Source organism: Salvelinus alpinus, chromosome 2 (assembly GCF_045679555.1).
Source record: "Salvelinus alpinus chromosome 2, SLU_Salpinus.1, whole genome shotgun sequence".
Taxonomy (NCBI): Eukaryota; Metazoa; Chordata; class Actinopteri; order Salmoniformes; family Salmonidae; genus Salvelinus; species Salvelinus alpinus.
This window is the reverse complement of record NC_092087.1, coordinates 61,965,613-61,988,707: the sequence shown is the minus strand read 5'-3', so window position 1 is coordinate 61,988,707 and position 23,095 is coordinate 61,965,613. Positions and strand designations below refer to the sequence as shown.

Genomic DNA, 23,095 nt, shown 5'->3' with positions numbered 1-23,095 from the left:
ACATATTACCTTGACTAACCGGTGCCCCCGCACATGTACCCCCTGTACATAGCCTCACTATTGTTATTTTACTGCTGCTCTTTAACCATTTGTTTTCTTTAGGTATTTTTCTTAAAACTGCATTGTTGGTTAAGGGCATGTAAGCAAGCATTTCACGGTAAGGTCTACACCTGTTGTATTCGGCGCATGTGACAAATACAATTTGATATTGGAGGTTACACACATATCCACGGTTCTAAGAACTAAGCGGCGCATTCGGTTGACAGAGGAAAATCAATTCGGTGTTGTTCGTATTGAGTATGGGCGCTGTAGGTTTATATGTTTAAAATGGCAAATAAATGAATGAATAAATCATTATGCATCTTGACCAACAACAGGCAGAGTATGGTTTAATTTAATCTAAACAGGTTAGATTAATAAACATGAGGTGATAGTCATGCTGATGGACATGGATTATATTAACATACACACTTCACAGAAGGGAAATATTTACCTTGACAGTAAGGATTACTTGGGTTGAAGTTCAGTGCAAATTCATGGGATACCTGCAGGGTTAATAACACAACAATTTACTAATTTATAAAACGTGTTTTCCTGAAATATTTACCCATGATTCTTTTATTTATTTTTTTATCTAACCTTGAAGTCTGGGGGCACTTGAGCTCCAAATCCAAAGGCAGGGAAGAGTTTGTCACTGAGGAAGCGCATATAACTTGAGATTTGAGTAGACTATCACAATGACCATGAAAACAATGGAGGGATGTTGTCCACGCCTCAATACAAGAGAGTCAGTAACAGGCCAAACCTGCCATGTTAGTCCATTTAGGTCCACGCCTCTATAGAAATAACAATTTGGTAATGATCCTTAGGGCTAAACATTTCCATGACCTAAATCTGCCCAACCAGGTAGTCAAGACATGTGCTCTTATTCATCTCAGTTGCTGTATTCAGATTCCCTTTGCCTCTCCCCCAAAATGTGCAGTTCCCTCTTCCTCTCATAAATTTAACAGCATTGGACTGGTGTCAGCATGGGCTGGAGAGCGTACCCACCATATTCGTTACACCAGATAATTTATTTTAAATGCGTGGGTGGTGAACAAGTGTACACTGAGGAGAAGGGTAGGGAATCTGAATTTAGCCATCTATTAAATCTACTCATGGTCTCTCCCTCTTCGGCGTTCTACTGAGCAGAAAGTTCTTCTTACGTGTCATAGTCCTGGACCACAAGGCCCACTGACCATGTGGCCGACAGGTACTGGTTCAGACCATCAGGACTCAGGTAATGCAGGGACTGTGGAGAGCGAGGGTCGCCGTTTGACCCAGTGAAGTCAATGCCCACCTTAGAAAAATATAGGAACCATGAGTGATGGTCCAATTGGTACAAAAAGCAATCCGGGAATGGTACATCAAATTTTGGAATTTTATAGATCTAGCCATTGATTCTTAAAGAACTTGTAAATGCCTCTTGAGCTTAGTCTATTTGCCGTACCACATCAAAACCGCAAATATAAGCTTGTTTTAATCAATTGTTTGTAATTGCTGTAAAATATGTACTCTATTTTGAGAGTGGTTACATTTCTCCAGCCCCATCCCTCAGCCGTTTACATTTGACATTTAAGTAATTTAGCAGACACTCTTATTCAGAGCGATTTAGTTAGTGCATTCATCTTAAGATAGCTAGGTGGGACAACCACATCACACATTTTCAATCCATCAAACATATTGCTTGAGTTTTAGACATGAGCTAATAAACAAAACTTCAACCCCTTACTTCTGATTGTATCTGAAGAGCCTGCACTTACCGTAAAATTTATTTGGCAACCTCCCATGACATAGTCCAGGAATGTGTACTGTGCCTGTATCTAGGGGGAAATTACAATTTGCTTTAGAAGTATCAACTTTTAAAAATAGGGTAAAATCTAAGGGATAATGATAAGCTACTGTGCAATTATACTGAACAAAAATATAAACGCAACATTTAAAGTGTTGGTCCCATGTTTCATGAGCTGAAATTTAAAAAAAATCACAGAAATGTTCCATATGCAAAAAAAACATTTCTCTCAAATTTTGTGCACAAATGGGTTTATATCCCTTTAGTGAGATTTTCTCCTTTGCCAAGATAATACATCCACCTGACAGGTGTGACATATCAAGACGCTGATTAAACAACATGATCATTACACAGGTGCACCTTGTGCTGTGGATAATAAAAGGACACTAAAATGTGCAGTTTTGTCACAAGACAATGCCAGATGTCTCAAGTTGAGGAAGCGTGCAGTTGGCATGCTGATTACAGGTATGTCCACCAGAGCTGTTGTCAGAGAATTGAATGTTAATTTCTCTATCATAAGCCACCTCTGTTGTTTTAGAGAATTTGGCAGTATGTCCAACCAGCCTCACAACCGCAGACCACGTGCAACCACGCCAGCCCACGACCTCCATATCTGGCCTCACCTGCGGAATGGTCTGATTGGCTGAGGCTGGCACCCCAGTGGGTGGAAATCAGTCAATTGAAATAAATGAATTAGGCCCTAATCTATGGTTTTCACATGGGTGAGCCTGGGAGGGCATAGACCCACCCAATTTGGAGAAGGCCCACCCATGTGAAATCTATAGATTAGGGCCTAATTCATTTATTTCAATTCACTGATTTCCATTTATGAACTGTAACTCAGTAAAATCGTTGAAATTGTTGCATTTGATATTTTTGTTCAGTATAATTATAACCTACCTGGCAGCCCTTGACACTGATTACTCCAGAGTTTTTGTAACTCTTCTTCTTCTTCTTCTTCTCTGGATGGACACAGTCAAACTCCACCTGATCACAATGGGCAATATATAAAACTTCCTCAAATACAAAACTACCATCACCATGATTAGATACATGAGGCAGAAACACTTTACATTAAGCTGCTCAGCTCTTACACGTAGTTAATATATAATGCATATGGTATCTATACTGTAAAGGCACAGAACAAGGATTAAATTGTAATCAGAAACTGGCAAAAAAAATATATATAAATGAGTAATTAGTGAAGTTACTGTGTAGTGGGATACAATTACACAAAACAACTAAATTCATGCAAGATGGTATCTTTACAATTTAATGTCAAGTGGGACCAATAGAGAGACAGCAGCTTAATAGTAAGGCAAGCAAAAAGTAAAAGTGCTAGAAGAAAAATACATGGTCTCACCGGCGAACCATGGGCAGCTTTCTGCAGCTCAGACACATTAGTTTGGAAAACACCGATAAGGTCATGCGAGCCATCACTATCATAATCAGAGCAGTGGACCTGGGGAAGGGGGACAGGAGAGAGGGAGTTTAAGAGAGACAAAAGGACAGAGAGGTTCTCTTTGGCTCACCGCACGGTCTTTAGCATCCAAAAGCTGGCGGGTAGTGCAAGTAAACTCGCCTATCATATCTGAACTGGTGTCTTCGTCCTTATCGTAACAAGTGACCTGCCAGTAACAGACACATAGGTAAGCCCTGGGGCTACAGTAGGTCAGAGATACCATAACAATAGGGCTGTAGGTTATATCAAGACAAAACAACTTTTTTGTTGTCACAATATCTAATTCAACAGGTTCTATAGGACACCATAAGCTCTGAAAGTTCTCTACATGCTAGTGCAGGTCTGCCAAATGCCATGGTCTTTTAGCTATTCATACCTTGATTGGTTTGCTCATGTCACAGTTGCAGAATGTTTGCAGAGCCACAGTGAATTTCTTCCATGACGGACTCAGATTATTCTTGACAACCTAACAAAATAAATACAAAGAGAATGTAAAATAAAAAAAAGTTCAAATGTGACTGACCGGCTCAAATCGGTCTTATGTAACAAAATTTTAAATTGTATTTTTTAAATTATATATATTTTTACATTGGATAAAAGAGACTTGGTTGCAAAGCGTCGGAAACTTTCTGCAAATTTTGCTTAAATTCGTCAAAAAAGTTATCTTAACAGTGAACCTTTTTTGTGGGATACACATAAGGCAATTCTAGGTCTTGTGGCATATTTTAGTTAAACTATCCCCAATTCAATGGAATTGCAACCCTTTGCATGCACAGTGCATTCTTCCATCACATGTACAGCTGATTCTCAAGATCTTGCACACTAATGAGATGCTTTAAGCCCACACTACACTGTCTGAGCCAAGGACTACATGCTTTCTGGTAAGTTTTGATTACAATACTGGGTGGAGTGTATATATTTCATATGACATACATTAATTTTTGTTAACCGTTAAAGAGTAGCCTACAGCAAAGTGTTTAAATCATTTCTAACTTAACACTTTCTGCTAGTTAGTTTTTGCTACCATGTGGGTTTTAGCTCGCTTGAGCCTGCTAAATGAGGAGTGTTAATTCACCTTTTATTTTAAAACATTTCATACAAAAGAGTTGTTTAAATCTAACTGCTTAACTATTTATCTGTACATGGAATTGTATTATTTTTTTTTTACTCATTGTTTTCTAATCTTTACAGGAAAATGCAACGGGCACTATCTGATGTGGAGACATTTCACTGCAGCTAATGTAGAATGAAAAGCTGTGTACATTTGAAAATAATGTGCCAAATCATATGTGCAGAATGCAACAAAGATGCAGAATCATCTGGCCAAGTGCATAAAGTTCCCTCGGTGCTCACAAGCAACCTCTGACAAAAGTCCCTCTACTTCTATTTGAGGTAAAAATGATGAAGACACCTTATCGATAGCAACAGCTCATGGTCCTCACGTTTTTTTGACTCAATGGAGGAACGTAGGTCAGAGAAAGGCTGATGAATGTCTTGCTCAAGCTGTGTATGCAACTGGTTCACCTTTGATGCTCACAGGCAATGGGTATTCGAAGAGATTTCTGAATGTTCTTCGCCCAGCATACACCCCTCCAACCAGACATGCTTTATCTACTCATTTGCTGGATGCAGAGTTCAAGTGAAGGTCAAGCAAATCATAGAGAAAGCAGACTGTATTGCAATCATCTCTGATGGGTGGTTGAATTTTTGTGGGCAAGGAATAATGAACTACATCAACTCCACCCCTCAACCAGTATTCTACAAGAGCACAGACACAAGGGACAGACACACCGGTCTCTACATTGCAGATGAGCTGAAGGCAGTCAATGACCTTGGACCACAGAAGGTATTTGCACTGGTGACAGACAATGCTGCAAACATGAAGGCTGCTTGGTCTAAAGTGGAGGAGTCCTACCCTCACATCACACCCATCGGCTGCTCATGCATTGAATCTGCTCCTCAAGGACATCATGGCACTGAAAACAATGGTTACACTCTACAAGAGAGTCAAGTTATAGCAGCAAACTACATCACCAAGCAAAGTGAGAAGAATAAGAGCACCACATTGAAGCTGCCCAGTAACACCCGTTGGGGTGGTGTTGTCATCATGTTTGACAGTCTCCTGGAGGGGAAGGAGTCTCTCCAAGAAATGGCCATGTCACAGTGCCGATATGGACAGCCCCACCAGGAGGATCCTCCTGGATGATGTATTTTGGGAGAGTGGTAAGCAGCCTGAAACCTATAGCAGTAGCCATTGCACAGCTTAAGGGAGACAATGCCATCCTGTCTGATGTTCGGACTCTGCTTGCAGATGTAAGAGAATAAATCCTACTGCCCTGCCCACTTCACTGTTGGTCCAAGCAGAGGAAACTGCAGTTCTGAAATACATCAAAAAGCGTGAAGACTTCTGCCTGAAGCCCATACACGTGGCAGCGTACATGTTGGACCCCAAGTATGCTGGCAAGAGCATCCTGTCTGGTGCAGAGATTAACAAGGCCCATGGTGTTATCACTACCGTGTCTCGCCACCTTGGCCTGGATGAGGGCAAGGTTCTTGGCAGTCTGGCGAAGTACACTTCCAAGCAAGGGCTTTGGGATGGAGATGCAATATGGCAGTCGTGCCAACATATCTCATCAGCCACCTGGTGGAAGGAACTGTGTGGATCTGAGACTCTTTCCCCTGTTGCCTCCATCATCCTACAAATCCCACCAACAATAGCCGCCTCAGAGCGCAACTGGTCCTTGTTTGGGAACACACACACACACACTCTAAAGCACGCAACAGGCTGACCAATACAAGGGCTGAAAAATTGGTTGCCATCCGGGCAAATTTTAGGCTTTTTGAGCCTGACAACGAGTCATCCTCAACAAGGTTGGAAAGTGACTGAAGATGAGGCCTCAGTCTGATGTTCAAGAGGTGGACATTGAGGAGCTCCGGGGAGAAGACATGGAAGCCCGAGTCTAGAAACTAAAGCTTTGGTTGTCTTCCTCTATCATTTTACAGATGTATATTGAAAATGTTTTTGGGAGATGCAATGGATAATTGGGGGATCACTCAATATTCAATTTTGTTGTTCAGTGAAATCATCCCATGTGAAGAGTCAACTCATTTAATTAGTTCAATTGGTAACTGAATTGTTTTTTATTTCTATTGGAAGGATTGAATCATTTGCAATTATGTCTACTTATGATAAGGTAAAAGGTTTAGGTTTCTGTCTCCATTTCCAATGCAATAAACATCTACATTTAAATTATATTAATTTGCATATATTTCCGTTAATTCCGACGGAAAGTTTCCACCTCTGAATATTCCCCAAAATGTGCAACCCCAGTAGAGACTCAGAGCTACAAAATGGTATATCACACACTACAGTTGAGGAACAACGGGAATGTGATTTTGCTTTGAATGTTTGTAAACTCACTTTTAAGAAAATGGCCTTTGAATGTTTTGGTACTTCTCCTGGAGAGCTGTTCTTTGTCTACACCAATTCAGCATCATTCACACCCTCTTAAGCTTTAGCCCAACATCGCGCACGCTCTGGCCGATGAGTTTACGGGCACGGGCCATATTCAATGGGTGTTGAGCGTTCGTAGCTAGCTAGCTAGCTAAACAATGAACCATAAATCACAACTCATGATGTTATTACCCTGCAGGTAGCTAAGCAACCAGGTTCAATGTTAGCTAACTAACACTAAGCTATAGCTAGCTAAGCAAATAGCTCTGAGATACAAATAATAAGGGCATATAGCGAGCCAGCCAGCTAGATTGGTAAACAATGAACCATAATCACAACGTTACTACCCTGCATGAAATCTGCAGGTAGCGAACCAACCAGTTTCAATGTTAGCTAGCTAACATTAGGCTATAGCTAGCCAAGTAAATGGCTCTGTCAAAATTAGAAACATGTAATATCTGACAATGTAGCTAGCCAGACTATCATTCATGGTTGGACCCGTCTCCTGTCGGATGCCATGGTTGCCCTTAGTTTGAAGATGTAATCTGGAAACTATCATACTTGAATTCCACTGATTTCAGAGAGCAACATGCAGTTTTAAAACACAATACATAAAAAAAGCTGCGTTAGGATTACCTATACAGACTGACTAGCTCAAATAGACAGAAGCGTGTTATATGGCAGACCAATCCAAAATTATCTCTCAGCATGTCCAGCTCACTCATTATCTCAGCCAATCATGGCCAGCGCGAAGGTTGCTGCCTTTTTCTTTGGCTAAACCAACTAGACTCGTAATTTAACAATTGTATTCGTATTTACAGATGGCATACAAGTTGGTTATTAAGGCACATGCCTTCTCGAACGTGAACTTACATTTCCAAAAAAACGAATTGTGATAATTTAACAAAAAGTTTGTTCAAACGGCTCTGTGAAGTAGTGACCCACAACATACACCTAGTTTCTTGAAATGGGTCACAAATGGCTGAGAGAAACAAGTCACAACAAATAAAAATTACAATTGCACCATGCCAAAATAACAATATAGACAAATAAGGTCAGGCACGATACTCTCTCCATTAAAGAAATACTACTTTATTAGAGAACGTTTCAAACATGCTGTTCTGGTGAAAACAACTTCATCAGACAGAATTCATTACAAAAATAGGTAGCTGTACTCTGGACTGGTCTCAGAGTAGTGGTGGGCTTGTGGAAAGAAGCGGGCATTTTAAAAGAAACGTGGGTGGTGAAATGCGCGTGAAGTAGCCTATTTTGTTCTGTGTCCTTGAGGAAATTAATGGCGGATAACTGCTAAATCAGTTTTAAATCACATACACAACTAAAACTTTTATGGAAGCAAAACATGACAATTTATTACCAGTATTCTGTGTCATGAACACCCGATGAGTATTCAGTCTCGTAGTCATTTTCCTTGAGGAAAAGCATGACTACTAAAGCAGTTGAGTTCCCATACACAGCGCACCCCCCCCAAAAAGCAATTGTGACAACATGAAGATCAGCAACCAGTGTATCCTAATTTGACACTGCTGATATAATGTGCTGGTATCAGAGTGGTATGAAGGTAGGCCAGGGGTGTTCAATGACAGTCCGGAAGGGCCAAAACACTTACTGGGTTTTCATCCACTCCTTCTAATAAGGGGCCGATTCAGACCTGGGACACCAGTTGAGTGCAATTAACGATCAGGTAGAAACAAAAAAAAGTTTCAGCCCTCCAGTAGCGGAATTGAAAAATCCTGCTGTAGGCCATTTCTTCCCGATTTACTTCGTAAATTGGTTGTCACCAGCTCGTCAACAAACTTGTAGCCGGGCAGGCAAACTCTTAAGTCGGCCCTTGAGCAAGCTTGCTATTGGTGTTTAGAAACTGGACATCGACAAGTTTAATATTTTACCTTGCCCTCGGTAGCAATTAAACGCGATAGATGTCAAATGTTCACAACACAACATTAAGATGTTAAGATACATGCAATGTTTTTCCAATGTATGAGTGATTTTACAACGTTCATTCTGAGTTTCACCAACTTCGATGAGCCTTCCTCTCTACAGCCGTGTCTGCCCGAATCTCTGCACTCGCTGGCAAGAACTGACAGAAACCAATTACATGTGCGCCTACTTTCTTTCTGACATACCCAGTCTTTGTTCAACATATTGGGTTGCAGCTATCCCAAACAAATATGGTGATAAATACCTCTGTTCTGTGAACTAGCTGCCACTTGCCATCATCTCCTTGCTTAAAGAATTCTAGGAATGGATCAGATTTCCCAAACAAGTCCTGCAATAGAGACAACCATGAGCACTGGGGAATAAATAATGGGAGGGAGAGAATTCAGAACTGTTTATTACATCTTAATAAAGTAAGCCACTTTCCATTTGAAAAGACTGCACTGAGAAGTGCCTCTATTGTACCTTCTTATCCAGGCCTTTAGCCTCCACCTCCAGCACTATGGCCCTGTTATCCTTTATCTCCTCAGCAGTAATCTATAAAACACATAATTTAACACAAATTAGAGAATTCATTTGATAATCTCAAGACAGTGTTTGCATTAGCCTTATGTTTGTCATCACAACATTTACACAGCCAGTTAAATACTTACAGTAATAGTGCCTTTTCCTGCAGGCTTCCCCTTCTTCAGTTGTAGAGGTCTGGTAAACTTCTTGCTGGACACAATCTGAAAGGCAAAATGGTTGGTTGTTGGAGGCACACCATCATTCGTATAGAAATTCTATAACATTGGGTTAAGTTTACACTTCAGAAGAAAAAAAAATGTGCACAATGTATAATAAGGATGCGGACAAATTGGTCCACACATTCTTAGATCCTCACCTGTCCCAGTGTGCACTCAAACCCCCCCAGGTAGTCATCATCCTTCAGATCGACAGACTTGTTGTCTATGTCATAGACACCGAACTTCAACTTCTGCACCTTCTCAAAGTGGTAGTCCAGGAGCAGCTTCTTGGAGAACTCGGGGTCCTGGCAGTTTTCTACCCTCTCTGTGCGGTCCAACTGTATAGTGAAACAGAAAACATCTTCATGAACAAATAGGCCATTTGAGTATATACGGCGAGGTCCAAAAGTTTTTGGAAAGTGACTATTTTTGTCTCTGTACTCCAGCACTTTTGATTTGAAACTATTTTATTTAACTAGGCAAGTCAGTTAAGAACAAATTCTTATTTTACAATAACGGCCTACCCCGGCCAAACCATCCACTAACCCGGACGACGCTTGGCCAAATGTGTGCCGCCCTATGGGACTCCCTTTCATGGCCGGTTGTGATACAGCCCGGGATCGAACCAGGGTTTGTAGTGACGCATCTTAGTCCGCTGCGCCACTGGGGAGCCATTATGAGATTAGTGTAGACTGTCAGCTTTAATTTGAGAGTATTCATCCACCGTTTCAACAGAAGTAAATTAACTTGGGTAGCTTTTTCCTGTTGATGCATTGAATAACAGATTCCAGGGGCGCAACTTTCACTGGGCACGGGACGGGTCATGCAAGAAGAGCAGAAACTGGCTACTCTTCAGTTGATTGATGTGGCTGGCAAAGTAACTGCTGTTTAACTTAACAGAAAAAAAACGTGTGTTTATTCACAGTGCTGAGCTATTACTGACGTGTAACGTTAGCTAATGTTTCGTCCCCTCTCGACTGAGGTGAATAAATTGGCAACACTAGCTACCACAGCCAGGTCAGCTCAAGCCTCTAGCGATCTGTCAGATAGTAATAATAGCCACTTCATATCACTAACAGCTGTTATTTGTATGGACATGTTTTGTAGTCTTTGTTTAGTCCCATTTTAACAGAAGTAAATTAACTTGGGTAGCTTTCACCAGTTGATGTACAGTTAGAGAGAGCTGGCCAACAAATGGTAAACATTAGCTATTCTTTTTGCCTCAATTACACTAAACCTGAATGAAACCATCGGCCGAACAATTGAAGATTGATTTTGATGTTATTTATGTGCAATGTGAATTTTTATTACTCAGTATGGCAATGTAACGTTATTGATCTGTCAGTTTCCATAGCTAATTCCGGACTTTTCACACTGACACGGTAATAAACAGCAATAAACTGTCATGGTGCACAGTAGAGGTCTGCGCCAAACCGATTTCTTTATCCCGCTTCTACTTGCACCCGCTGGCTTTCTGTCCGACTCCCGCCTGCTACCGCAAGAACTGCTCCCAAACACAATGTTATTTTAGGCATATGTGACGCAGCTCACTTGCCAGCCATGCTCCCAGCAATTTGCACCATATAGGTAATATCAAATGCGCTAGAAATAGGTTAACCTCACTAGGATATGTGGCCCACCTTGTCAGCCAGTGAAACTGCAGGGCGCCAAATTCAAAACAGAAATCCCATAATTAAAATTCCTCAAACATAGAAGTATTTTACACCATTTTAAAGATACACTTGTTGTAAATCCAACCACAGTGTCCGATTTCAAAAAGGCTTTACGACAAAAGCACAACAAACGATTATGTTAGGTCAAAATTAATCACTAACCTTTGATGATCTTCATCAGATGACACTCATAGGACTTCATGTTACACAATACATGTATATTTTGTTCGGTAAAGTTCATATTTCTATCATAAAATCTGAGTTTACATTGGCGCGTTACATTCAGTAGTTCATAAACATCCGGTGATTTTGCAGAGAGCCACATCAATTTACAGAAATACTCATAATAAACATTGCTAAAAGATACAACTGTTATGCATGAATTTTAGATCCACTTCTCCTTAATGCAACCGCTGTGTCAGATTTTTTTTTTTAACTTTACGGAAAAAGCACACCATGCAATCTGAGTACGGCGCTCAGACACAAAACCAAGCTATACAGATATCCGCCATGATGTGTAGTCAACAGAAGTCAGAAATATCATTATAAATATTCACTTACCTTTGATGATCTTCATCAGAATGCACACCCAGGAATTCCAGTTCCACAATAAAATGTTTGATAAAGTCCATCATTTATGTCCAAATACCTCCTTTTTGTTTCCCGCGTTTAGCCCAGTAATCAAAATTCATGAGGCGCGATCACTAGGTGCAGACGAAAAGTCAAAAAGCTTCGTTAAAGTCCGTAGAAACATGTCAAACGATGTATAGAATCAATCTTTAGGATATTTTTAACATAAATCTTCAATACTGTTCCAACCGGAGAATTCCTTTGTCTTTAGAATGGCAATGAACGCAAGCTACCTCTCACGTGAACGCGCGTGGTCAGCTCATGGCACTCTGGGAGAGACCTCATTCGCCCCCAATTCACAGTAGAAGCCTCAAACAAGGTTCTAAAGACTGTTGACATCTAGTGGAAGCCGTAGGAAGTGCAATATGACCCCATAGACACTGTATATTCGATAGGCAATGACTTGAACTACAAACCTCATATTTCCCACTTCCTGGTTGGATTTTTTCTCAGGTTTTTGCCTGCCATATGAGTTATGTTATACTCACAGACATCATTCAAACAGTTTTAGAAACTTCAGAGTGTTTTCTATCCAAATCTACTAATTATATGCATATTCTAGATTTTATGGCTGAGTAGCAGGCACGTAAATTTGGGCAAACTTTTCATCCAAAATACCGAATGCTGCCCCCTACCCTAGTGAAGTTAAATTACCAATCAAACCAAATTTGATGTCACATGCCAAATACAACACATAACATTACCGTAAAATGCTTACTTACAAGCCCTTAACCCACAATGCAATTCAAGAAATAGAGATAAGAAATGATTTACTAAAACTAAAGTAAAAATTCAAATAAAAAGTAACAATAACGAGGCTATATACAGGGGGTACCAGTACTGAGTCAATGTGCGGGGATAAACGTTAGTCGAGGTAAGTTGTACATGTAGGTAGGGGTAAAGTGACTATTCAGTGTTGCTTGGCTCGAAGCGAGCATAAAAAGGCATTTCGCTCGTCTGGTAGGATCACGTCACTGGGCAGTTCGCGGCTTGCTTTCCCTTTGTAGTAAGTAATAGTTTGCAAACCCTGCCACATCCGACGAGCGTCAGAGCCGGTGTAGTAGGATTGAATATTAGTCCTGCGTTGACGCATTGCCTGTTTGATGGTTCGTCTGAGGGCATAGCGTGATTTCTTATAAGCATCCGGGTTTAGTGTCCCGCTCCTTGAAAGCGGCAGCTCTAGCCTTTAGCTCGGTGCAGATGTTGCCTGTAATCCATGGCTTCTGGTTGGGATATGTACGCACAGTCACTGTGGGGACGATGTCACCAATCCACTTATTGATGAAGCCCGGTGACTGAGGTGGTATACTTCTCAATGCCATTGAATGAATCCCGGAACATTGTCCAGTCGGTACTAGCAAAACAGTCCTGTAGCATAGCATCCGTGTCATCGGACCACTTCCGTATTGAGCGAGTCACTGGTACTTCCTGCTTTAGTTTTTGCTTGTAAGCAAGATTTATGGTCAGATTTGCAAAATGGAGGGCGAGGGAGAGCTTTGTATTTGTCTGTGTGGATGAAAATAGAACGGATGGTAGAGGTTGGTTACCCACTCGCCAACGAATTCTCACAAGGTAGCCTGATCTCCGCCACCTGTATTTCTGTCTTTTCTTCATGCGAATGATGGGGATTTGGTCTCGGAGAAGTAGTATATACTTTGCGTCAAACTCATTAAAGAAAAAAAATCTTCGTCCAGTTCGAGGTGAGTAATCGCTGTTCTGATATCCAGAAGCTCTTATTAGTCATAAGAGATGGCAGCAGCAAACCTATTTACAAAATAAGTATGGTGGCGTATTTACAAGATTGTTATAATACTGTTATTGCATCAAATGGTTGTTTTATGTAATAGAATAGGGTTCTTAGAACTCATGTGTCTGTGTTAACGCTGACAGTAGATTTACGATGCCTTAAACAACTTGGGAAAATCCACAAAACGATGTCATGGCTTTAGAAGCTTCGGATTGACTCAAATGTCAATTAGACTATTGGAGGTGTCCCTGTGGATGTATTTCAAGGCATACCTTCAAACTCAGTGCCTCTTTGCTTGACATCATGCAAAAATCAAAAGAAATCAGCTAAGACCTCACAAAAAAATTGTACGCCTCCAAACACCTGAAGATACCACGTTCATCTGTCCAAACAATAGTACGCAAGTATAAACACCATGGGACCACGCAGCCGTCATACCGCTCAGGAAGGAGACACGTTCTGTCTCCTAGAGATGAACGTACTTTGGTGCGAAAAGTGCAAATCAATCCCAGAACAACAACAAAGGACCTTGTGAAGATGCTGGAGGAAACAGGTTCAAAAGTATCTATATCCACAGTAGAACGAGTCCTATATCGACATAACCTGAAAGGCACTGCTCCAAAACTGCCATAAAAAAGCCAGACTACGGTTTGCAACTGCACATGGGGACAAAGATCGTACTTTTTGGAGAAACGTCCTCTGGTCTGATGAAACAAAAATAGAACTGTTTGACCATAATGACCATCGTTATGTTTGACCCCAAGCATACTTCCAAAGTTGTGACAAAATGGCTTCAGGACAACATAGTCAAGGTATAGGAGTGGCCATCACAAAGCCTTGACCTCAATCCTGTAGAAAATTTGTGGGCAGAACTGAAAAAGCGGGTGCCAGCAAAGAGGCCTACAATAGTGACTCAGTTACACCAGCTCTGTCAGGAGGAATGTGCCAAAATTCACCCAACTTATTGTGGGAAGCTTGTGGAACCCAAGTTAAACAATTTAAAGGCAATGCTACCAAATACTAATTGAGTGTATGTAAACCTCTGACCCACTGGGAATGTGATGAAAGAAATAAAAGCTGAAATAAATAATTATCTGTAATATTATTCTGACATTTCACATTCTTAAAATAAAGTGGTGATCCTAACTGACCTAAGACAGGTAATTTTTACTAGGATTAAATGTCAGGAATTGTGAAAACTGAGTTTAAATGTATTTGGCTAAGGTGTATGTAAACTTCTGACTTCAACTGTAAATGTTTGCCATTACATTTATAAGCATAGGCCTATACATGAGCTCTAGCCCGAAAGAAAACCAGAATTCAAATAATGATTGTGCCGTTATACAAAACATTATGCACAGTAGAAAAACATAACATGCTGACCAGACACGTCGCGTGCTTCGCAAAATAAATGTAGAAATCTATGTTATTCCCCACACTGCTCGCGAGTGTCTGCAATGCCAAGGGCTAAAATAGAAGTAATTCCTATTTGACGCAGATCGCGGTGCAACTCCTGCCTCTCCCATCTCCTCATTGGTTTAGAGAAGCAGGTACCCACGTGCCATCTCCTCATTGGTTATACCCACATGGGTGAGTGAAAGATGAAATGTTTTGCCGGTTGTCGTGGTAATACTATGAAAGTGTAGATGCCAATCACCATATAAGTTCAAAGATGAAAAAGCCTAGAAGGAGGAGAGATGACTAGAAACTATTCGGTTGGCTGTTTTGTGTGGATTAATTGTCAGAGTAGAGGACCTTGTGCATTTCAGGTAAAATAACAACTCAATCTTTATATCCCAGGACAAATTAGCTAGCAACAGCAAGGTAGCTAGCAAGTGCAAGCTAACTAGCTAAATTGCCATACATGTTTAATGCTTTTCGACCTGTCCTCAAATTAATGTAATTGGTTCAGAGTTTGTTTTGATATTTTAACCTGCGTGTCGTGATCGCGTTTGGTGTAGGGGGACAAAATAAATATGCGCACGATGGCGCACGCGTGCAGCCAGTTTGGGTTCAGTATAAAACATATATATATATACAGTGGGGAGAACAAGTATTTGATACACTGCCGATTTTGCAGGTTTTCCTACTTACAAAGCATGTAGAGGTCTGTAATTTCTATCATAGGTACACTTCAACTGTGAGAGACGGAATCTAAAACAAAAATCCAGAAAATCACATTGTATGATTTTTAAGTAATTCATTTGCATTTTATTGCATGACATAAGTATTTGATCACCTACCAACCAGTAAGAATTCCGGCTCTCACAGACCTGTTAGTTTTTCTTTAAGAAGCCCTCCTGTTCTCCACTCATTACCTGTATTAACTGCACCTGTTTGAACTCGTTACCTGTATAAAAGACACCTGTCCACACACTCAATCAAACAGACTCCAACCTCTCCACAATGGCCAAGACCAGAGAGCTGTGTAAGGACATCAGGGATAAAATTGTAGACCTGCACAAGGCTGGGATGGGCTACAGGACAATAGGCAAGCAGCTTGGTGAGAAGGCAACAACTGTTGGCGCAATTATTAGAAAATAGAAGAAGAAGTTCAAGATGATGGTCAATCACCCTCGGTCTGGGGCTCCATGCAAGATCTCACCTCGTGGGGCATCAATGATCATGAGGAAGGTGAGGGATCAGCCCAGAACTACACGGCAGGACCTGGTCAATGACCTGAAGAGAGCTGGGACCACAGTCTCAAAGAAAACCATTAGTAACACACTACGCCGTCATGGATTAAAATCCTGCAGCGCACACAAGGTCCCCCTGCTCAAGCAGGCGCATGTCCAGGCCCGTCTGAAGTTTGCCAATGACCATCTGGATGATCCAGAGGAGGAATGGGAGAAGGTCATGTGGTCTGATGATTCAAAAATATAGCTTTTTGGTCTAAACTCCACTCGCCGTGTTTGGAGGAAGAAGAAGGATGAGTACAACCCCAAGAACACCATCCCAAACGTGAAGCATGGAGGTGGAAACATCATTCTTTGGGGATGCTTTTCTGCAAAGGGGACAGGACGACTGCACCGTATTGAGGGGAGGATGGATGGGGCCATGTATTGCGAGATCTTAGCCAACAACCTCCTTCCCTCAGTAAGAGCATTGATGATGGGTCGTGGCTGGGTCTTCCAGCATGACAACGACCCGAAACACACAGCCAGGGCAACTAAGGAGTGGCTCCGTAAGAAGTATCTCAAGGTCCTGGAGTGCCCTAGCCAGTCTCCAGACCTGAACCCAATAGAAAATCTTTGGAGGGAGCTGAAAGTCCGTATTGCCCAGCGACAGCCCCGAAACCTGAAGGATCTGGAGAAGGTCTGTATGGAGGAGTGGGCCAAAATCCCTGCTGCAGTGTGTGCAAACCTGGTCAAGAACTACAGGAAACGTATGATCTCTGTAATTGCAAACAAAGGATTCTGTACCAAATATTAAGTTCTGCTTTTCTGTATCAAATACTTATGTCATGCAATAAAATGCTAATTAATTACTTAAAAATCATACAATGTGATTTTCGGGATTTTTGTTTTAGATTCCGTCTCTCACAGTTGAAGTGTACCTATGATAAAAATTACAGACCTCTACATGCTTTGTAAGTAGGAAAATCTGCAAAATCGGCAGTGTATCAAATACTTGTTCTCCCCACTGTATACACACACACTGCTCAAAAAAATAAAAGGGAACACTTAAACAATGTAACTCCAAGTCAATCACACTTCTGTGAAATCAAACTGTCCACTTAGGAAGCAACACTGATTGACAATAAATTTCACATGCTGTTGTGCAAATGGAATAGACAACAGGTGGAAATTATAGGCAATTAGCAAGACACCCCCAATAAAGGAGTGGTTCTGCAGGTGGTGACCACAGACCACTTCTCAGTTCCTATGCTTCCTGGCTGATGTTTTGGTCACTTTTGAATGCTGTCGGTGCTTTCCCTCTAGTGGTAGCATGAGACGGAGTCTACAACCCACACAAGTGGCTCAGGTAGTGCAGCTCATCCAGGATGGCACATCAATGCGAGCTGTGGCAAGAAGGTTTGCTGTGTCTGTCAGCGTAGTGTCCAGAGCATGGAGGCGCTACCAGGAGACAGGCCAGTACATCAGGAGACGTGGAGGAGGCCGTAGGAGGGCAACAACCCAGCAGCAGGACCGCTACCTCCGCCTTTGTGCAAGAAGGAGCAGGAGGAGCACTGCCAGAGCCCTGCAAAATGACCTCCAGCAGGCCACAAATGTGCATGTGTCTGCTCAAACGGTCAGAAACAGACTCCATGAGGGTGGTATGAGGGCCCGACGTCCACAGGTGGGGATTGTGCTTACAGCCCAACACCGTGCAGGACGTTTGGCATTTGCCAGAGAACACCAAGATTGGCAAATTCGCCACTGGTGCCCTGTGCTCTTCACAGATGAAAGCAGGTTCACACTGAGCACATGTGACAGACATGACAGTCTGGAGACGCCGTGGAGAACGTTCTGCTGCCTGCAACATCCTCCAGCATGACCGGTTTGGCGGTGAGTCAGTCATGGTGTGGGGTGGCATTTCTTTGGGGGGGCCGCACAGCCCTCCATGGGCTCGCCAGAGGTAGCCTGACTGCCATTAGGTACCGAGATGAGATCCTCAGACCCCTTGTGAGACCATATGCTGGTGCGGTTGGCCCTGGGTTCCTCCTAATGCAAGACAATGCTAGACCTCATGTGGCTGGAGTGTGTCAGCAGTTCCTGCAAGAGGAAGGCATTGATGCTATGGACAGGCCCGCCCGTTCCCCAGACCTGAATCCAATTGAGCACATCTGGGACATCATGTCTCGCTCCATCCACCAATGCCACGTTGCACCACAGACTGTCCAGGAGTTGGCGGATGCTTTAGTCCAGATCTGGGAGGAGATCCCTCAGGAGACCATCCGCCACCTCATCAGGAGCATGCCCAGGCGTTGTAGGGAGGTCATACAGGCACGTGGAGGCCACACACACTACTGAGCCTCATTTTGACTTGTTTTAAGGACATTACATCAAAGTTGGATCAGCCTGTAGTGTGGTTTTCCACTTTAATTTTGAGTGTGACTCCAAATCCAGACCTCCATGGGTTGATAAATTTGATTTCCATTGATAATTTGTGTGATTTTGTTATCAGCACATTCAACTATGTAAAGAAAAAAGTATTTAATAAGACTATTTCATTCATTCAGATCTAGGATGTGTTATTTTAGTGTTCCCTTTATTTTTTTGAGCAGTGTATATATCTTTGGTACATAATTGTTAGCCGAAATTAATCAATTTCAGCACTGGCCTACAATTACAGTGAATTCCTATTTGATTTTGAAACGCCTGGTAATAGGGCATTTTCTAAATGTTCATAACTAATAGGCTGACATTACCTTTAGCTACAGAATATCATCTATGTGCATTCCATCTCCTCCCCTTTCCTTCATTCCTTTCGAGGGGCTGTCAACAGTTTAATGAAATATGTTTTGTTGTGAAAATATGTTACTATCGATGTTCCCAAACAGATTTTGCTTGGTTTCTCAAATAAGCACTGGGTAGCTGCGGGAACAGGGTTGGAGAGCCCATGGCATAGAGTTTGGGCGAAATATCTCCAATCACGCAGTGAGAGGCTGCATGGTCCTCAAACAGTGGTTGGTTAAGAGTGTAATAACCAGAGTAGCCTAGCCGACATGAGTGAAAAATGAACGGCGGGAAAGTGGCCTCCATTTGGTATTCGAGTGCATACAAATGACTTCCCCCCCCACCCTCATTCCCCTGTTCCTGCCCAGGGTTTGAGCCGGAGTGAAGCCGGAGGACAGCTAGCTTCCGTCCTCCTCTGGGTACATTGACTTCAAAACAAAACCTAGGACACTTATGGTTCTCACCCCCTTCCATAGACTTACACAGTAATTATGACAACTTCTGGGGAATGTCCTCTAACCTATCAGATCTCTTGCAGCATTGTCTGACATGTCCACCCAATCAAAGGATCAAAAGAATGAATCTAGCTACAGCTAGCTAGCACTGCAGTGTATAAAATATGGTGAGCAGTTGACTCAGAGTGAGTGAGACAATATTTGAACAAATGTATTTCTGCCAAAATGGAGAAGCAAGAGATTATTATTTATGTTTTTACTTGCCGTTTCACTTAGCTAGCAAATGCAGCCTACTCAAACACCCGGTCAAAGAGAGGGATGCTAGGTTAGCTAGCTGGCTATGACTATCCACCACAACACTGGAACTCTAAATCAAGGTAAGCTTTTGATTTGACAAATTTATTGCCACCGGGGCCAGTGCTAAACTGCTTACTGACTGTACACCAATGTGAGTGCATGACTGTAGCGCAGCCTTTCTTAAAGTACAGGTCAGACCTGTTAATGGTGGGTCACGATGTGTTCGAGTAAATGTATAATTATTTCATTAATTACTGGAATTGATTTGGCCAAGTGCAACTGCGCTCTCTGTTCAGTGCGCTCTCTGCTCAGCAGTGGTGTCAGTTTGTCAGCTGTGCGAGTGGGAGATGCGTCGCAGTTTACCGGATCTTTTTCTGCAGTGTTCTTGAAGATCACTCTGCGACCCACACGCTGCAGCGCTGTCGTTCAGCAGCATATGATGTGCTGTCAGCCAATGACTTGTCATTCCCAATCGCCAATGTCATCAAATGGAGTCAAGCTAGCAACAAATTCTGACTGAACTCAATCGTCATGAAACGCAAATAGTTTTTATCTAGGCAAGTCAGTAAGTGTTTTATCTCTCGGGGTATGTTCATACATTCAATCTGGAGTGCCAGAGTGCGCTCTGGGTTTTCATAAATTCAGAAAGTTGCGCTCTCGGAGCACACCGGACGCTCTGGCCGAGGAGTAGGGTTGATCCGAGCGTTCTGTCCTCAACCGCGGTCAAGCACCCAAGCTAACTGGCTAGCTACTTCCAGACACAAATGAGATAACACCTCTGACCATTTTACTCACCCTAGCAGAGCTGGTTAGGCTGTTTTCATGTTATCCATAGCGTTGGTGACTAACTGTGCTGCTGGGCACAATTTAATTACGCTTTTTTTGCCTACGTCTACTGACACCGGTTATATTCAACGGGTGTTGAGCGTTCGTAAATTCAGCAGTTATTCTGGGCGAATTTACGAACAGAAATAATGAGGGGCGCCCACAATGTGTTTTGTGCGGAGAAGTGCTTAGTAATGAGTCTCTCAAAATGAACAAATTTTTACAAAACGACACGTCCTGACCAAACATCCACAGCATGACGTTAAACCCAGGGAGTCCTTTCAGAACAGGGAAGAATGCTTAACGGAACTGCTTCGACAGTGGAGAAGTCAGCTAGCAAGGCATTGTCATTTTATAACAGGTGATAAGCAGAAATAAGACAGTACTCTCATAGTAGATGTGAGTTTCTTTCAAACAATTCCCTTGTACACAGCTAATAGCTAGATAGCTAACATTAGCCAAAGCAAGCTAGCTACTGAGTTTGCAACCCTAAGTAAAAGTACATATGAAGATAAAATGCAGGCCAAATGTACATCTTACTGTAGAAATGAATGGTGAAAACAAGTCTAGGTTGGAATTGTTGCTGTTAAAATACAAGTAATCGTTATTTTCCTGAACTGGAATAAACTGATTGAAGCAAGATGCTTTTTGAGGCAAACCACACACGCACACAGTTCTCGGTTGCGCATTTACAGCAAGAAGCGGTCTCCTGCCTGAATGAGAAAGCGGTAATGTTCTGATGGCACCACATACCGGTGTGAGTCAGGGCTCTTAACTCTGGTGTACTTTAAAAAAACAAGTACGGAAACAGACTCAATGGTGAGCACGACCCCAGGGGTGCAGTGTTAAACTGAGCCCAGAATAGATGTTACACCCCTGAAAAAGGGTAGAAAGAATCACGAGAGCGTGATACGGAATGTTTACTCATGGAACGTTTAGTGCAATGAGAAAAAGACCGCGAATTCTCCGTGAACTTGAGTGGAGACCAGAGCAATCGATCTCAGGCTCATAGATTAAGAGCATTTAGTAGATCACAGATTAACACTTTTATCCACGACAACATAAAGTAATCAACATAACGTTTACACATTCCTCTCACAATTCGTACCCTTTGTATGCTTGACGGATTTTAACAGAATTATATAAATGTTATCAATCTATCAACTAATACTGAATGCATGATCTTCTTAACCTTAGATGTTTTAAGATCCTCACATACTATGAATTTACTAATACTTTTTAATGTATAACAGGCTATTAGTATTTCCTTTAACCTGTCACATAGACATGCTTGTTGAAAATTTCAACCAGCCACACACACACCCCTCTCATTAGGACTGTGTGTGTGGGTTTTCTGTGTGATGTGATCAGTCAGTTTATTCCAATTCAGAATACAAATGTATTGTATTTTAACAGCAACAGTTCCAACCTCGACAGATATGTAAGTGTTTTTAAAAATGGGGGAAAATAAAACATGAAGCTATTTATATTATTACATTTAATTTATTTGTCTACATTGCATTTGTTTTAGGCTGGCATAAGGGCAATGAAATGTACTGATGTTTACGTATAGTTGCATGTTTTCATAAGCTTGGGTCCCAGGAAAAAAAACGGAATTTCTAATTTGGGTCCCAGGGTGAAAAAGTTTAAGAACCCCTGTTGTGGCGGGTTTACTAACGTGTTATTTCTATTAGCTATGTTGACTATGACGTTACTTTAGCTAATATGGTGACATCGCTGGAGGTGGTGTGTAGCAGTTACGATATGGTTTGGCCTGGAAAGTTATATTTTTTGCCTGGTCACATACAGCTGATGCAGTGATTTCTTATTTATTTATCTAGGCAAGTCAGTTAAAGTTTAAGCTGAAAGTCATTAATGTTAGTAGTATACAGTGCCCCTTGACTTTTTCCATATTTTGTTACATTACAGCCTTATTCTAAAATGGATTAAATAACATGAAATTACATTTTTGCAAATATAATACAAATACAAATCCGTATTCAGACCATTTGCTGAGACTCGAAATTGAGCTCCGGTGCATCCTGTTTCCATTGATCATTCTTGACATGTTTCTACAACCTGATTTATCCTTGATGAAAACCTGCTCTAGAGCACTCAACCTCAGACTGGGGCGACGGTTCACCTTCCAACAGTACAACGACCCTAAGCACACAGCCAAGGCAACCCAGGAGTGGCTTCGGGACAAGTCTCCGAATGTCCTTGAGTGGCCCGGACTTGAGCCCGATCGAACATCTCTGGAGAGACCTGAAAATAGCTGTGAAGCGACACTCCCCATCCAACCTGACAGACCTTGAGAGGATCTGCGGAGCGAATTGGAGAAACTCCCCAAACACAGGTGTGCCAAGCTTGTAGCGTCAAGACTCGAGGCTGTAATTGCTGCCAAAGGTGCTTCAACAAAGAGTAAAGAGTGAATAATTATGTTAAAGTTTTAATTTTTTTTATTTACAAAAATGACTAAACGTGTTTTTGCTTTGTCATTATGGGGTATTGGGTAGATTGAGGGGGAAAAAACTATTTCTCATTTTTAGAACAAGGCTGTAACGTAGCAAAGTCGGAATACTTTTGTATATATAGTGCATTCGGAAAGTACTGTATGTGGACACCCCTTCAAATTAGTGGA

General features: G+C 41.8%; 1 protein-coding gene across 7 annotated transcripts in view; it reads right to left on the bottom strand.

The window, feature by feature from the left end:
* The window catches only part of LOC139566130 (copine-3-like), a 68,988-nt gene that overhangs the window by 12,035 nt on the left and 33,858 nt on the right, over positions 1–23,095 (bottom strand). For 4 of the 7 annotated variants that reach the window (XM_071387120.1, XM_071387073.1, XM_071387086.1 and 1 more), the window contains 11 exons: positions 9,587–9,766; positions 9,357–9,431; positions 9,169–9,240; positions 8,951–9,034; positions 3,670–3,759; positions 3,195–3,293; positions 2,732–2,818; positions 1,803–1,862; positions 1,206–1,339; positions 640–694; positions 494–545 (listed from right to left, as the gene is read on the bottom strand). In XM_071387120.1, the coding sequence (XP_071243221.1) occupies positions 494–545; positions 640–694; positions 1,206–1,339; positions 1,803–1,862; positions 2,732–2,818; positions 3,195–3,293; positions 3,670–3,759; positions 8,951–9,034; positions 9,169–9,240; positions 9,357–9,431; positions 9,587–9,766 (988 nt within the window). Of the gene's footprint in view, positions 1–493; positions 546–639; positions 695–1,205; positions 1,340–1,802; positions 1,863–2,731; positions 2,819–3,194; positions 3,294–3,363; positions 3,460–3,669; positions 3,760–8,950; positions 9,035–9,168; positions 9,241–9,356; positions 9,432–9,586; positions 9,767–23,095 lie in introns of all 7 variants that reach the window. The other 3 variants (XM_071387081.1, XM_071387099.1, XM_071387110.1) reach the window with 1 other exon arrangement.